The sequence below is a fragment of the Nanorana parkeri genome, unplaced genomic scaffold, assembly GCF_000935625.1.
Source record: "Nanorana parkeri isolate BGI_ZX_2015 unplaced genomic scaffold, ASM93562v1 scaffold845, whole genome shotgun sequence".
NCBI lineage: Eukaryota > Metazoa > Chordata > Amphibia > Anura > Dicroglossidae > Nanorana > Nanorana parkeri.
The window spans coordinates 544,373-561,054 of record NW_017307113.1 but is presented as its reverse complement, the minus strand read 5'-3'; the positions used below and the strand labels follow the sequence as shown (position 1 = coordinate 561,054).

Here is a 16,682-nt window from a genome sequence, read left to right as displayed (position 1 = left end):
AGATGTCCATACAGTGAATATCGTAACATAGGGCAACTCACGGTAAATTTACGTTGCAGACAGATGGGCTGCGAGAAATCGCACCTCGAGTTTGCTTTACAAAACTGCACATGCAAGAAAAGAAAAAGTGAGAAATAAAATATATCAAACCATAAAGTACATGAGGACATCGGGAGGAGATCAATGTTTTACTTCGGGAGAGCTGAGGGATCATGGAGTAAAACCTTGAACCCCTATCATTGTATGAAAATAAAATAAGAAATAAAAAAGGGGAAGGATAAAAGGGCAGTTGGGGCTTTACAAGGAAGACAATTAAACCAAGGATGAGGCAAGAATAAGGGAGAGCTGTGGGGTACGGAACAAAAGACTAAGGGTGTGAGTATGTGAAGAGGAAGAGGTTGGAGCACAGGCTAAATATGTTTTGAAAAATGGGATACACTAGGGAGGCAATGGTAGGAATTTTGCTTTTTTAAAAAGGCAACAAGCGAGGGGCAAAGTGTGGTAAAGTTAACAGCCAGTAAAAATTTGCCTTTGGTGGATCTGCTTATAAAAGCTGAAATCTGATCTGGCTACTCTGTGTTACTGCACAACACTGCTCTTTTCACTACCTTATCATATGAATCCAATATGACCATCCAAATAAAGACATTAACCACTACACAATCTCCATTATAAGTTATCCCATATATCAATTTCTCTCTTACTCTCCTTTGCTCTCTCTCTCCTCCATTTTTATTTCTATATCCTCATCTCTGCATGCCAAGCTTAAAGTTGGCATCTGTCACATGCAATAAATCACCACCCTGGCCAAAATGTTGTTCTTTTACTTCTATAGAATGGTGAAGGGTTTGAATATCTGTTATGTTTTTATGGTACCATTGGGGAAACTTCCACTCACTTCCTAAGGTGAAGATGGGAACATAGAAATGAATAAGATTTAGGCTCTAACAATTCCTCTAACAAAAATGATAAAAAGTTTTGGATGGATTTAGGTTTAATAATCTTTATTATATGTGTATCCCCTTTACTTTTTCCATCCCCCATAAATAATTCTCATATGAGCTTACTAATAGTAAAGGGTTTCCAAATTGTATTATACCCCACTGTGTATAGTCCCTTTTTAGAAGGTAGTTTTTTTGTCTGCTTTTTTCCTTTATTTTCATCAGGTGATACTTGCAGTAACACACTTCCTGCCCCAGGGTGACAACGCTCACTCACTGTACTATAGCTATAGAGAAACAGCACTTATCTCCATACCATAGGAGGGAGTTGTTCTGTAGTCTGCAGAAAAGAACTGGGAAGGCTGGCACAAGCTCCCTTAATTTCTGGCTGGATCAACAGGTATTTTTCTGTACTTGTAGAAAATGTTTTTAGCCTGAAAAGTTATGCAACCACCACCTCTAAGGACTGGTGAGCCGCAATAAATTACATTATTGTTCTCGGGCGCATATAAGTGGATATTACTTCCAAACTCAACAACACTTCTATTTTAACAGATCATTTAAATGAGGGGTCCCAGGCTTTGACAGCTTATCCCAAAGTATACATTCAAAAGGTGGGGATGCTGGCAGAGAATGTTAACTGGGAGGAGGGGGGGAGGCCTTGTGTTTGTTGTGCTGATTTGTGTTCAGGGAAAAGGGGGGGCAGATGCCGGACCACGCAGTCACTTGCTCTATCTGGCGTCCCACCCAGCTTGCTGACATCACTGGTTACCAGGTGCTTGGCCTGACACAAGCCAGATCGTCCAGCTCACCTCCTGGCAACCAGTGATGTCAGTGAGCCCTGGTCACAAGTTACTGGTTAGGGAATACAGGATGAAATCCACGGGGGATGCTGGGAGGTATGATGAGGTATGAACAGCACAAGGACCACAGTAGGAGCAGAAAAAAACACAAAGGAGAAAAATAAACAGAAAAGAAAAAAGTATACAAACCAGAAAAGAACAAAAGGCAAATCATAGAAAGTGTCAGCTCTGCAGGCCAGCAGCCTGTCTGTATCACTTCTGCGGTGTGCCTTGTAATGTTGTTCTGTTTCTGGTCTAGATGGAAACTCTTGAAGTCATTGTTTCCAAATTCGAGAGCATTTTGAGGCACAAATGTAATACTGTATATATCTGCATTATCACTCACTCCTGATTACCTCCATTAAAGGAAACCTAAACCTGACATGAGAAAATTACTCCTTAAGCCCAATGCCTGACCAAAACCTTTTTTTTTTTTGCTTTGTACAAATAATTAAAACCTCTGTCTGTTTTAATATTGCTCCTTGATATTCCCTCACTACCTGTTCCAGTGATAGGGTATCAAACGGGCAGGAAGTGTTGGGATATCTCTTTGATGGGGGCAGCAACGGCAACAAAATAACATTTATTTAGTACAGTGAGGAAAGGTTAGAACATGTCAGGTTTTCGTTTTTTGTTTTTGCTATGTGTGTCTTCCCATCCTGGTGACAACTGCATCCTCTCATTTCTTTAGGATAGGGAGTGAGGGCACAATAAAATCTTGACAGCGGTTGTGATCTTTACATACACTATTAAAAAAAGATTTTGGCTGCAGATGGGCTTTACAATGTTAGCTGTCTGGCTGTCATTATAATGCTTTGGTTTCAAAACTTTCACCTGTCAATCACCTGAAAGAGGTAACTAAAAATACTGATACCAGACACAGACAGTCAATTAGCATTTTCAGGAGGAGATCAATAGCCATTTTCATGACAGATGTAGTTTAATATCTCCCCTAAAATCCAGATTTACATAGCTGAAAAGCCTCTGGCGATAAGATGGTTAAGTAGAGTTTATAACCAATGTTAATATATTGATTAATAAAAGCGTGGAAGTGAGTCATTGTTGGCTACCCCTACCACCAGAACCGACTCCGATGTCTGTGCTAGGCAGTAATTTGTCACCTGATAACTTGTTAGGTCCCTTGACATTGAGTAAAGATCTAGGTTGCCTCAAGAATGAGAAGATATCTTTACATTCTGGCACTTGGTGGGGTTATTTAGATGATGACTGATCACATTAAATTAAAAATCGTTCTGACTAATTAAAAAGTACATGCTAGCATTAGCGCCTTGCACAGATGATCAATAATTAAGCATAAAGCCATATGCTCTGGTGTGTATGGTCACAGAAGCTTGTTTTATAAAAATCATAACAAAATGCATTGGCCATCAGAAACCTAAATACAGGTACTCAAGTGTGCGACTTGACGTTTTAACCATACACCTCATTAAAAAATGGTGCTGAAAGTGTACCTGGTAGAGGGGCAATGGATGCCAAATGTTGTGTGCTTAAAGGCACTATTAATGGAAATCTGTCTCTTTGTGGGTCCCTTACTGTGTAATCTTTGCTCTACGTAATTACACCAGTGTACTAGGCTATTATGGGGTTAACTATGTCATACTGATTCACAGGGGGCAGGGAATCCAATTCAATGTCCAAAATTAAATTATGGAATCCTTATTGGTTTCCTCACCTTTGAGGACCACTAAACCATCATCTACAGTTTAATGAGTTTTTTTGGAATCTGAACAGGTTTGTAAGGGTGTAATCCCATTTTTCATGCCATGGCATCCTTTTACTTACTCATTCTGCCTCTATGTTGGCAAATTATTTAATACATATGTCAGGTTCAGCATGTGAAAATCTTATGTTCTGCCTCGTGGGACCCTGAAAATTTTATTGTCACTGTTTTTTTAAAAACACATTTTGCTAATATACATTTTTTTTTTAGCACTGATGTGACCAAGTTTCTATGCCAAGAATGGCACATTGTTCATCCTTCAGTCTTTTACACACTGAGGTTTTTTTTGCCAAATGGGCTGAAATCCCATCCTGACTCCTAAGTCTATGCGCCTGTAGCGTCACAATTCTGAAACGTAACTGGTTGTCTTTGTGTGTATTGATAGTGCTGGGTGTAAAATAAAAACGCAGTATTGAGCACCAGCACGGCATAGGGAGTTAAGCAGCCGCCTTGCTGCATTCATCGCTGGTTAAAAAAAAAAGAAAAGCCATCTGCTCAGCAAAACCATCCATCTGACGTCCATATCTGCTTTTTAATCTTTTTATGTGCTGGAGGGAGCTGTGACAGATTGTCCTGAACTCGGGCGCCAGTTATGGATTCAAGCCTGTGTCTGCAATATGGATGGACCTAAAAACTGTCTGGTGCATGCTAGGAAAACCTGCTGTTGAAAAACTACATATCCCAGCCTGCCCTATCACCCTAGGAGTGTGCATGCCAATCTACTAAATTCTTTGCTGTCAGCCAATCAGAAAATAAATTGCAAAACAGAATCTATGAATTGGTAGACTGTCAGTGTCCGTACCTTGACACATTACAGGACAGGAAGCCTGTTCACTGGTGGAAGTTAAAGGTAAAAGCTAATTAGATCAGTTCTGTCTATGCCATGACCACTATACACCTACTGGACAAGACTTTAAACTCTCTTAACCATCCATTTAGGGCTAATGTTCATTGTTTTGGAGTATTGATGCCAATAGCTAGAATTAGGACAGTGCAGGGTCAACCAAGCAACCACCAACACATTGCTTTTTAGTATTGCATATAGAATTAGGGAAAGTCCCTTAAAGTGGAGATGTCAAATTAAGTATTTTTAAATGGTTCCTTTCATGTACACTTAAATTGCATCCCACTTCCACTAGCCAGAAAGATAATCAGCTATGTAAATGTACTCATGAACTATCTTGTTCTATTTCAGCAGTACAGGCTCATCAAGTGTCCATGTTGTTACATGAGAATCTGTTTAAATTATTCTTACTGCCGGTGATTTATTCCAAAGCAGTCTACTGCTACCTACAGAATGTTTGCAGCATTTAATTTTTCTACAATTCCCCCATTATTTAAAGCAAAATCTGAACATTTCCCAGTAGGTTACAACTGACATTTCACGAGCCTGTACAAGCATGACGGAACATGATAGCAACTGGAAAGGAACTAGTTTTTTTTAAAGCTGCTTTCCTCTCCCTTTCTTGGAGTTAGCTCCGATCATGTGCTGGAAGTGTAAGTGCTTTTAAGAGACGTTTGCATGTTTGTGTATAATACAAACAATTATATTCCTTACGCTGTGATTGAGAGGTTGGCCGCGGACATAGGGCTGACTTCCGCCACTTCTTTGGCTTTCTGGAGCGCCAGCTTCTGATTGGTAGCCTCCTCCATCTCCTCCTCATCCTGTGGCAGAGACATTATTTAGTCCAGCAATATGGAAACCCAATGTGACTCAATTACAAGGAAAGGAAAGACATTTTGCAGAGAGGTTACACTACTTTCCTCTCTTTTAAAAAGAACAGCTTTCCCATGTACCCATTGAGATCAGCTTGATTATAACATCTGATAATTGCACAATTGGTAATGTGTGTCTTTTACATCATCATAAGGAAAATGTTCATGCAGGAGCACTGATTTCAATCATATGGGAGAACCAAACACATGACAGCTTGACTGAAAAACTGAAAATGATAAAAAAAACTTCAGCCAATTGTTTTTCAACACATTTCAAGAAAAGAGAGAAAATATTCTTGAATAATGACTACACACATACACACACACACACACACACACACATAAATCTCCCTAAATTGTCTTATGTGTGACTACCTACAACATTTTCATGAAATTTTAAAGCATACGTAATCCTAATCACTTAAATCTCATATAACTGTCGACATATAATGTCAAAAGTCATTTTATAGTTTCCATACTCTGCAGCTTTCCTTAGAGTAATACCAGGCATGGTCCACTGTTGTCACCATCAAGAATCCGCAATCAGAAATGCCAAGCAGCCATCACTGGAGAGCATATAAAATGGAAGTGTCTACAAAGAGGCTGCAGGAGATAATCAGCACTGAGATGCAGCAAAGGGTGCAAAAGAAGGTCAAGACAAGCATTGGTTTTTAGGACAATTATGTATATTAAACAGTGCATATCAAACTAAATGTCATTTAGTTAAGGGTTCACATCTCCTTTAAAATTATTTTCAGTAAGCCCCGTACCTTCGTAAGTTCCTGTGCGTTGGCCAGATTGTCGACAGCAATGGCTAAAAATACATTCAGGAGGGTGTCTGGTTCAGGCTAAGGACAGAACAAACAAATTTTGAACATGTAATAAACTGGTGATGAGTCTGTACAGGCAGATAAAGTACTGCAAGCAGTGATGGATAACCAGAGGAGCTCATACACAAACATGACCATCTCTACCAAAAGTCACTGTTGTGCACATGTATGCCACGGGTTTATGCATCACTTATGAGGGTTTAACCTTGTAACAAGAACTGTTTACCAACTGGAGTCTCTCTTTAAAGGTATACTCCTATCAAGCATAAATATGTTGGATTTAAAGCGGAACAGAACCCACCAATTTAACTGTTTCCCAAAAGAAAGCTCAAGCTAGAAATGTTCAATATATGTTATTAAATCCTTAAAGTGCAGTGTACAGCCAAAGAAGGTGCAATCTTAGCCTCTATTTGGATTGCAGTTGCACATGTGATCAGCTATGACACCAGCCATTTGAGGGCTTGAAAGTTCGGTTGAGAGCTGAAATGAGCACACTAGCAACCTTGACAGTTGGCATGCCTTAAAAGTCACTGTTTTGGGAGACATTAGATTAGTGGGGCTAGTTCTGGTTTAAATAAAACATACCAATGTTTTTTTATCCAGTGGTTTACTTACTGTCTGCCTCCTAGACCATACTCATTGTATGCTCCATTCAAGGCAGCCTCTGGTCAAAACTGCCAAGGCTAGCAGTGTGCTTATGTCAGCTCTCAACTTATCTTTCAAGCCCTCAAATGGCTTCTGTCATAGCTGATCACATGTGCAGCACCATGGCAACTGCAGATTTAAATAGAAGGTAACATGGCACCTTCCTTTACGCATAAGAAGGTTTTGTTTTGCCTTAAAGTCCAACTACATTTTTGGCTTAAATTAGCTAAATACATCAAAACAAAAGATGTGCAAAGTGTTACAGTTATTTATCTTTAGAAAGCAGCCTTAGCAGAAAAGGCTTTACCCTGCCAGCATGCTGCAGAGAAGGACCGTTGCTCTTTGTGTGGCAACAGTGTCCTCTCTGCAGGGGTCCCCCTGTTGAGTCAGACCTATAGCTCTGCAATCGGCAGAGATCATAAGTTTTGCTGATTAATTTTGTTACCTTTGGTGCCTGCTAATTGCATAAAGAATAAAATAATCTTTGAAAGACAATATTGCTAAATTAAAGCCTTGTCCATCTTGAAATATGATATATGTATTACTAAATAATGACAAAGTTATTGCAAAATCAATAGGCCCATAGTGGAAATGTAGAAATTGCTCTGGTTCATGCGGGTATACAGGTATGGGAGCTAAAATGATCAAACTATCCTGATGTCAAAGGATACAGTTTCCAAACAGGGTCAGGATGATGAAGTAAATACAGGAGTACATTCCTTTGCTGACACCCCCTTGTGATTCGATCCCAAAGTACATGACATTGTTCCAGTCCTCCCCTGTCAGGATCTGCAAGCAACATTATAGGCAGAAGTAAGAAATCAGAGATAAATAATATCATATCATATCATGTACATAGGACAGAACATCTAAAGTCCTTTATTTGATGGCTTAGTGCTGACCAATCACATTTATCGGAACCAACACATTACTCCAATATGTTTTCTGGATTCTGGGAGGAAACCATAGAAAGAAACATGCAGAATATAAAATCTGATGTATCCTGGCAACACAAGGCAAAGGTTCTAATCGCTTCCCCAGGTCATGTTTCCTGGAACTGAAGTCAGAGACACCAAAGAATATAATAAATATGGAAATGGAGTCTTTAACATTTTAGTTGCACAACAAACAGAAAAGTCAATAAATACAACAAACAATACAAATTGTGAGCTTTAACATCAACATATCTTAGACCCACCTGAAAAACGGTCAAAATGGCAGTTGGGAAGGTGTCAAAATTTGTGTTTCTTGTTTCCTCTTCAAAGTAAAATCTGAATAACATAAAAGATTAATACATCCATTACTTTAAAGTTAATCTAAAGCTAAAACTTTGTTTATGTTTTTAATAAGGTAGAACATTTTGGGTTTCCTTCCACCTTCTGTCTTGGTGACTTACGTTTTCTATATCTGACTCTTCAGTTTGAGAGTCAGATAAGAAGAGGTTTCTTGAAGTCTGATAGCTGGTGCCCTGTCACATAAATGTTTCTGCACACCATCTAACAGCTTCACAATGTACATAAGAGTATATGGCTTCCTCTACCTTTTCTGGATCAGCTTATTGTGGAGTTGGGACAGGTTCATTTAAAAGGTTTACTATATACAATCAGCCTACACAACGTTATGGTTTCAATTGTCAATGAGTGCTGGACAATTTTGGAGGTAGTTTGAAGAGTTACATTTATATAAAGCCAAAACATTTAATTAGTGTGAAATGGGTAAAACTGCAGTCAGTGTTTTGTTTTTAGTTTTTATTGCCTGGGTCTCGTTCTTTCTTTCCCTACCTGTCCTGTACAAGAGGAAGTGAGAGGAGATCTCTTTAAAGTGAGAGGAAATCCACTCCTGGGCAGTTATTACCAGATCAGGTGTCCCCACTGGAAGATTTCATCTCACCTCTTATTTCAGCGACAATTGTAAAATTGTGGATTTCCAATGACTTCTCGTCCCAGTGAGAATGGTCACCAGGACACACAGAGAGGGAGAATCTACCTAGCATGAACAGAGACAGCAGTAAAAACTTGACAGGAGTTGTAACCCTTCACATTACATACAAAGCTACAGTCTAACTAAAGATATTCTTTACACGTAACAATTTATTATATCTCTAGGGACTCCAGTGCTGAGTGCTCTGCACCCCCAAAAGACATCAGAGATCCTCAGTTTATGAGCTGCCATGTTATATCCCATAGATCATGGTAACATGTATCTAAAGATAAACAACATTATCACCAGAGCCATGACTGACACTTACTGTCCCCCAAACAGTTGCATCCCCAAAAGAGCGAAGACCACGATGAAGAGGAAAAGAAGAAACAAAAGGCTGACGATGGATTTCATGGAGTTCAGCAAGGACACCACCAAATTTCTCAAGGAGTTCCAGTACCTGCAAACACCAGCAACATGTTTATAACCCGTATCACATGAACCTATAGCATAACTTGTAATGGTCAAGCTCTAACATGGGTGACACAGGGTCACAACAAGGCTGATGGAGCTCTTACTTTGTGACTTTGAAAATACGGAGAAGCCTCAGAGCTCGAAGCACACTGATCCCAAAAGAGGTTCCTGGTTTTACTGCCGCCCAAATAACTTCGAAGATACTCCCCACTATTACCTGTAAGAACAACACACAAAAAAATGGCGTTTATACTGCATTGAAAAATCACCAACTGAAGAGGAGGATGAGGTTGGTGATTAACTGGCAAACTACATTTTTCAGGAAACAAAGACAGCCATGAGTATCCTGCAAGAAAAAAAAACTGGAAAACCTTCATGAATGCCATCCCTGCCTTATTTCCCATAATCCCTTGTTGCAGTCAGCATGGAGATGCTGCTGTATAGTCAAATGACTATCCTGCAGGAAGTTAAAGCCACTAAACCATTCTTTTTGATAATCCCCAGTGTAATTAAATTTGTATTTGTAGCAAAGTAAAACATAGGCGAAACCTTTCACATAATATAATTTAAGATGCAGTTTTTAAGAAACACTTAGTTCCCTTCTTCAAGCTTGATTTTAATTTTTCAGTTTTTATTTGTCATTTAATAGAGTCATCCTAACCTTTCTTCCGATACCCAATTAAGTTCACAGGAAAAAAAAGTACATCAAAAAGCTTTTTCTTTTATTAGTTTTGAAAAAGGTAGAGAAAAGTTAAAAACTATAAAATGTATTTTGCTGTCTGTGCTGCATGTCCAGGAAACACAAAAGGATTTGAGAAATACTCCCCTCTTAGTTGTCGCCAGAACAGACTCCCCAATTAGTAGAATTCTACACACACCTCCTTTTCTAGTAAAACCTGTAAAAGTTTGTATTTACCATCTCTTTTATTGGTCATCAGGACAAAGAGAGATGGTGATTATTTCTAGTGGGGACACAGCCAGCAATAAAATTCGGACAGAGGTTAAATTTTTCCCTACTTTACCAAGAACGAAAAAAAAGTTTGACTTTAGATACAGTTTAGAAAATGTGAATTCTTGAACATTGGGTATCTGAAGTAAAGTTAGAGTATTAAACAACAGCATCAAACAGTGTTTATTAACGACAGAAGAACTCACCCCAAAATCAAAACAGTTAAAGGACGAGTGAAAGTAATGTCGAGGACCCAGACCATACATCTTCATGGACATTTCGGTCAGAAAGAGGCCCAGGAAAACAAACTCTGCAAAATCTGTAAAACAAATAAGAATCAACAATAACTCTATCCTTTTCCTTTTTATCTGGTATTGTTTTCAATTTATTTGACAGGATATATTGATATAAAATGCTACAAGAAAAGTAGGTTAAACATCATAGAAAACACTTGTTAGGGGACAGTTCCTGATGAAGAATATCCACAATGTGACATTTTAGAGAGTCAGGTGCTAACGCAGCAATGAACCTGCTTGTTGTGCAATGCCAGATGTTGGCTGAGGCTGTTCTTTATGGAGAAATTTAAGGAAAAAAGTTTAAATGTTACTGCTAACGCCTGGAATATTACAGTGTGCTTCCACAGAACTTCAATTTAATACAATATTCAATGTTTGCCAAATTATTGTATAGGTGACTCAATAGTCCATTTCTCTTCTGACTCCTAGAATCCTTTGCTAATGACAAAAGCATCAATTCACTGAGCTGCATGAGTTATCTTAACTGTGCTCATTAGTCTTACAAAAGCTTTCTACACAAAACATTCAACACGTATACATGAATATTACAGATGTGCACTTGTTATCTCTTGGAATAAAACCATTATTTAACTATCATGTAAGGTTATTATTGATAACATAACAAGAAAGAATAAAGCACTACTTTAATAAACCTTTTGTTAACTTATAATATAATTGCTGACTGAAAAATATATACCAATGATGCAGAAAGGTAAAATGATTTAACATTTTACAGGGTAAGAAAACCTTAAAGTAAGCTCATGCTTTGTCTAATGAATCTTTGTGTGTTTCTATTTCTCTTAACAAGCATTAATCAAGCTTTAAAACAAGCTATCATTAACCTCTGTAGCTGCATGCTCTGTGGAGGAAATCACCCTCAAATCTCGCAGTAGAAAAACTGAAGCTGTTCAAGTGGTTCTCTCAGCATCTCAGCTCCCCTGCTCGCCTTCCCAACAGTGACGCAGTAGCTCAGCTCCCCCAACTTCCTGCAGTGTCTCAGCAGCTCAGCTACCCGTTTCTTCCTCCAAGCAGTGGCTCAGCAGCTCAGCTCACCCCACTTCCCCCACCCAGCAGTGACTCGCAGAAAACTTCCATCTCTCTGACAAAAAATACTTGAATGACTTCAGTGCTTTTGCTGTGAAAGCTCATTTTCAGTTCCTCAAGAACTTGCAAATATTTGAATGTCCATAGCCTGGCCATAGGTCCACTTTAAGTGTTTTTCTATAACAACAACACTTACTGAGGTTCTTTGTAAGGTTGAAGGTACAACTGTTGGCAGAGAACACGTACCTTTCTGCAAGAACCTTAAACAATATAATATTATTAATTATAAAAGGACCAAAAGGTAGTGTCGAGTCAGCTACTTACACAGGGCTTTGGTGAGCCAGTCTGGCTGGTTGTAGTGTACGATGGCGACACAAAGCGTGTTCAGTGCCACAACGCACAGCACAAACCAGTAAAAACTTTGTGCCTTAACCATACGGCGGATGAAAAACCGGAACATCTTTTCCTTGCGGCGGAGGTAGGACGAGCTCTCATTTTTTCCACTTTTCAAGCTTGACCGGGCAAAGGGGGATCCTGTGGATTTTAAAAAAAAGGTTACAGAGAAACTCTTGGAAAGCAGCAAAATACACAGTTGAATTACATATTTGACAGATGATCTACCCTCTTATCTGTAACTCTGAACAGCTAGTCCTGTGATCAAAGCACCCTGCCAGACAGCACAGCCACTCCCAGCAGCAACACAGTTTAATCAGGAAACATGTTCCCATTCTGCTGACTGGACATGGAAAGAACAGCACATTGGTGAGTTATTTGCTTTGTATCCTTCTATCAGCAAACTCCCTATCAGCACATGTGCAGTACAGCAGAGCCTGATGCTCCCATTGAAGGCCCTTGCTCGCTCAGTCCGAGTGCAGGAGATTACAGGAAGCTGATATTAAAACAGATTCAAGCAATTATCCTACATCTATTTGAAATATCTTTAATTTTTAATGAACTGATAAATGCATTACTTGATGTTTTATTTCAGCCAGGAGTTCGGCTTTACGAGACCATAAAATAAGTTTTAAGCACTCGCTTATATTACCAAACCACAAGGCTTGTCAAGTTTGTGTCGAACAAACACAATGCTCGGTTACTTGAAGGTGGACTCCCTAGCTGGGCAGCATAGTGCCTTAGTGGTTAGAACTTCTGCTTTGCAGCACTGGGATCTGCTGTTCAAAGGATTTTGCATGTTCTCCCTTTGTTTGTACGAGTTTCCTCACATACTCCAAATAAATGCTGGTAAGTAAATTGGCCCTAGTATGTGTGTGATTGTGATGGCAGGGATTGATGTGAATGTTTATCATGTAAAGCACTGCATAAAATGTCCAGGGCTATAAAAATACTAATGATAAATAAGCTAAAGAGCTAGATCACACCAGCCCCAGTGCGTTAAGGCCCGATTCGGGTGTGGCCGCGGTCCCATTGACTTAAATGCACCGCCATGCTCCATCCTGCCCCAAAACAAAGTGAGCTGGCCGAGATATGATCCCGTGTGTTTCGGCACCGAATCGGGCCGGAACGCACTAAGGCTGGTGTGAACTAGCCCAAAATGTTTTTACAGTTACAGTTGTCCAATGAAAAGTAGTTTCAGCTGCAAAAACGTGCTAAGAAACGCTCTGATCGGCAAGTTTACATTGTAGTCTAGGGAGCAAAATGGGCTGATAAGAGCCACAAAAGAAGCTCAGGGACTATTTCAAACATCAATTGCAGAAACGTCACCAGCACACCAAATCCTTATAGGATCAAAGTTCGTAGATTTTATTGCAAACTCATGTCAGTTACACAAGCGCTTTCGGGGCCACACAGGGTCCCTTCATCAGGCATAGCAATGATGCACACCTCCCCGATCACGGGGTCATACCGGTAAGGAGTGCAACTAGCCTTTTCTTTTTTCTATTTCAAACATCAGGCGTATTTTTCCACCCGATTCAGTACGTTTGTGTGAACGGCCCCCATAGGAATACATGGGATTTTATGTTGCATGCGTTTCAGTGCGGAAAAAACGCGAAACTTAACGCCTTGGTGTGAACGGGGCCTTATAGAGCAGGCTACAGAAGTGCCCTAGTCACACTGTTTGATATACAGAGGTTCACTAGAAAGAGGGAATGCAAAATCACATTGTTTGATGCACGTATGACCATTAGAGGGAAGGAGGACTAATCACACGGCTTCATATACAGATGACCACTAGAGAAAGGGAATGCAAATTACATTGCTTGATATACAGTGGTGTGAGGAAACGCTAATCACATTACTTGCTATACAGATGACCACTAGAGGGAGAAAAAGGTAATCACATTGCCTGATATACAGATGACCACTAGAGGGAAAAAGAGATCATCACACTGCTTGATATACAGATGACCACTAGAGGGAGGGAAGGATAATCACACTGCTTGATATACAGATGACCACTAGAGGGCAGGAGACATAATCACACTACTTTATATACAGATGACCACTAGAGGGCAGGAGAGATGATCACGTTGCTTGATATACAGATGTCCACTAGAGGGTGTATTCACAAGTGTGCGCATGAAATACAATAATCAAAATATGGAAAAGTGAGCAAGTATAAATGTGAGAGTATTGTCAAAACCTACATTTTGGTAAATTTACAATATTAAGTATATCAGTGGCTGATTTTGAGAAAATAAATTTTAACACGCTCACCTGGCTTCCTGTGTAACATGTAATTCAGGGCTGAAAAAAAGTTGCAATAAAGAAAATAGCCACTGCTCAGCAACATATGTAATTGCACACATTGTTACACCTTTTTATCTACTGTGATTTACCAGGTAACAAGCTCTTTATGAATGCCGAAATGAAAATATCTGACAGTAGAATGCAAAATGTAAACAAAATTCCTAAGTATGTTCTGGATCCGATTGGTAGTATGACTGCATGTAACAATACCTCTTAGGTATTGACGTGACAGGAGTTCATCCATTTTCTTTGGTTCACAGTGTGCCGACTTGGGCATGAAAAAATGGCTTCACTGTAAACAGATGGTTTTCTCACTTTATTTTATTCCCTGCACCTTTTTTTTTAAAGTAAAACATTCTTCCTCAGCCTGGATGGCTCTCTAGATGTGATAAATCTTATAAGATGAAAGGATCGGTTACTTCTACATCGCCATTATAACGGATGTGTCTTTCCTTATCACATTAGCAGTGGCTATATAATCCGCAATCAGCCAGTAATTGGCCTGAAGGATTTTGGGTAACGTCGTTAACCACGGGCCCAATCGAAGGTGTCCTTAAATAGGGGAGACACTTCCCACCTTAATTATACATTGCCTGTCCAGAGTTCATTATTCATGAGGGTGGCCGCTGGAGCAGAAATGCCGGTACGCATTGAGGCTACAACAACAGGAAGGGATGGGGAGATTTTGCCAAGTCTAATGTCTGCGTATGACTCAACTGGCAGAAGGTTCTTCGGGAATCTCTCCTTCACCAGCTCTTTATAGCTGTGTAAAAATCCTAAATATTTACAGTAACCTGTCTATGTATTCAGGGGATAGAAGAGCCTCTGTGGGGTTTAGGTCTACTTTTCAGATCACGACAGGTACACTTGTAGAAGATCAGATAGACAGAATAGATAGCTAGACAGACAGATAAGACACATAATTCATACATACTGTATTTTACTTTTTTAATGGTATTTATCAAATAGAAGAAATGTTAAATTACGGCGCACTGTGCGGCCACACCTTCTCATTAGTGTACCCAAACCAAATTCCATGATGCCATTGGTGTTTTAACTGCTCTGCTCCTGCATGACTTATGTTTTCCGTTAACACCATGTCAGAGGGGGAGGGCACAGACACCTTGCATGAAGGCTCTTGGTACCGAAGAAAGGCTGCTCATTTGCATATGATCTTCTCTTTCATTTAAAACAACACAAGTCTTTTTGAACCCAAATACTTTTTGATATAGTATTGACAATAAACAGGTCCTTTAAGAAATGCAAAGGAGTTTAGCAGGGATCTAGGTTAGCATTCCCCTGGTTTCACGTAAATTATAAAGAGACTGAAGAAACCTGTTATGCACAATTCTTTTACAAATGCTAGTGGGCAAGGATTATGGGGGAGAGGGTTAAGGTAAACCCATGAATGTCTAGCAGGGAAAGGGTTAAAGCAGAAGTCTCCGCCCGCCTCCAGGAACTGAACGATCGATGAGGCATTGATTGGTGTTGGTGGGGAGATGGGGGGAGGATTGGCTGGAGCGGCTTGCACAGTCTATAGTAATCCATCTGTAATGGACCCTGGATTCGTGTCATTATGACCGGCAAGCTGGCCGCAGCATCGTGCATGAGGGTTGTGCGGGCGTCTTGGACTCAGCTGCTTCTGACATTCTTGCAAAAAGCTTTCACTCCACCGCCAGCGAGTTCAGATTCAGTGGGTGTCTCCACGGTGAATAAACAGCCGTCTTAACCTCAAGCTTCCATAGCTGAAGCTCGTGACTTCTTCACAGTTCTCAGACACTCTCTGCTGTCAACAGTTTTATAAAGTATAGAATAGCGGATATGTAAGCAGACGACCACCCGGGATCAGCCTTCACTAACATAAAGAGGGCTTCCATTATCACATGATTATTTTAGCAGATCAGTCTGTGCTGTTTTCAAACAATACTGACACACACTGCAGTGTATACACTGTTAAATAGAAGAAAAAACTTGTTTTGTTCAGTTTTGAATAGAGTAGGGCAGGGCTCAAAATTTCAAGTCCTGAGCTACTAGCCAGGCCTTAAGAGTTACTCGCCACCAGTCGCGCCACCTGACCCCTACCGTGCCCCGCCCTTAACTCCGCCAGGTAAGTGGTGTGACACAGAGAACAGAGATCAGTAACAATGCAGAGTGCAGAGGCCAGTGGTGTGATGCAGAGTACAGAGGCCAGCAGTGTAATGCAGAAAAAAGCATCCTCCATGTCCCAGGTGTCCTGCTTCTCCCGTGCTGTCCTTCCAGCCAGTAGCAGCTCTGCAGTCTTCCTCCCAGCCTATGGCAGCTGAGGTGGGCGGAGGAAGCTGCAGGATCCGGTGTTCTATCGAAAGCTCCAACTCATTGAGATCTCTAACTACCTCTGGTGCTCAGAAACACTGGAGCTCTGTACAGTGAGCTTTCGATAGAACACCGGAGTAAGGACAGCTACAGTGCGGCACTGATTCTACTCCTTCAACAGCAGCGATCGCCGTGTCAGTTCTCTCTTCTCATCAGCCGCTGCCGCTATAGAGCGGCCGAGGAGCAGCGGTGTATTTAGGTTTCGTGCTGCCCTAGGCAAGAC

At 40.3% G+C, this 16,682-nt stretch overlaps 1 protein-coding gene across 1 annotated transcript in view; it reads right to left on the bottom strand.

The window, feature by feature from the left end:
• Positions 1 to 16,682, bottom strand: part of CACNA1B (calcium voltage-gated channel subunit alpha1 B) — a 221,697-nt gene that overhangs the window by 75,900 nt on the left and 129,115 nt on the right. Inside the window, exons 11-18 of the mRNA XM_018565415.1 lie at positions 11,723 to 11,932; positions 10,265 to 10,377; positions 9,214 to 9,326; positions 8,964 to 9,095; positions 7,914 to 7,986; positions 7,387 to 7,504; positions 6,011 to 6,078; positions 5,083 to 5,189 (exon numbers count right to left, since the gene is read on the bottom strand). Coding sequence (XP_018420917.1) covers positions 5,083 to 5,189; positions 6,011 to 6,078; positions 7,387 to 7,504; positions 7,914 to 7,986; positions 8,964 to 9,095; positions 9,214 to 9,326; positions 10,265 to 10,377; positions 11,723 to 11,932 — 934 coding nt within the window. The remainder of the gene's footprint in view (positions 1 to 5,082; positions 5,190 to 6,010; positions 6,079 to 7,386; positions 7,505 to 7,913; positions 7,987 to 8,963; positions 9,096 to 9,213; positions 9,327 to 10,264; positions 10,378 to 11,722; positions 11,933 to 16,682) is intronic.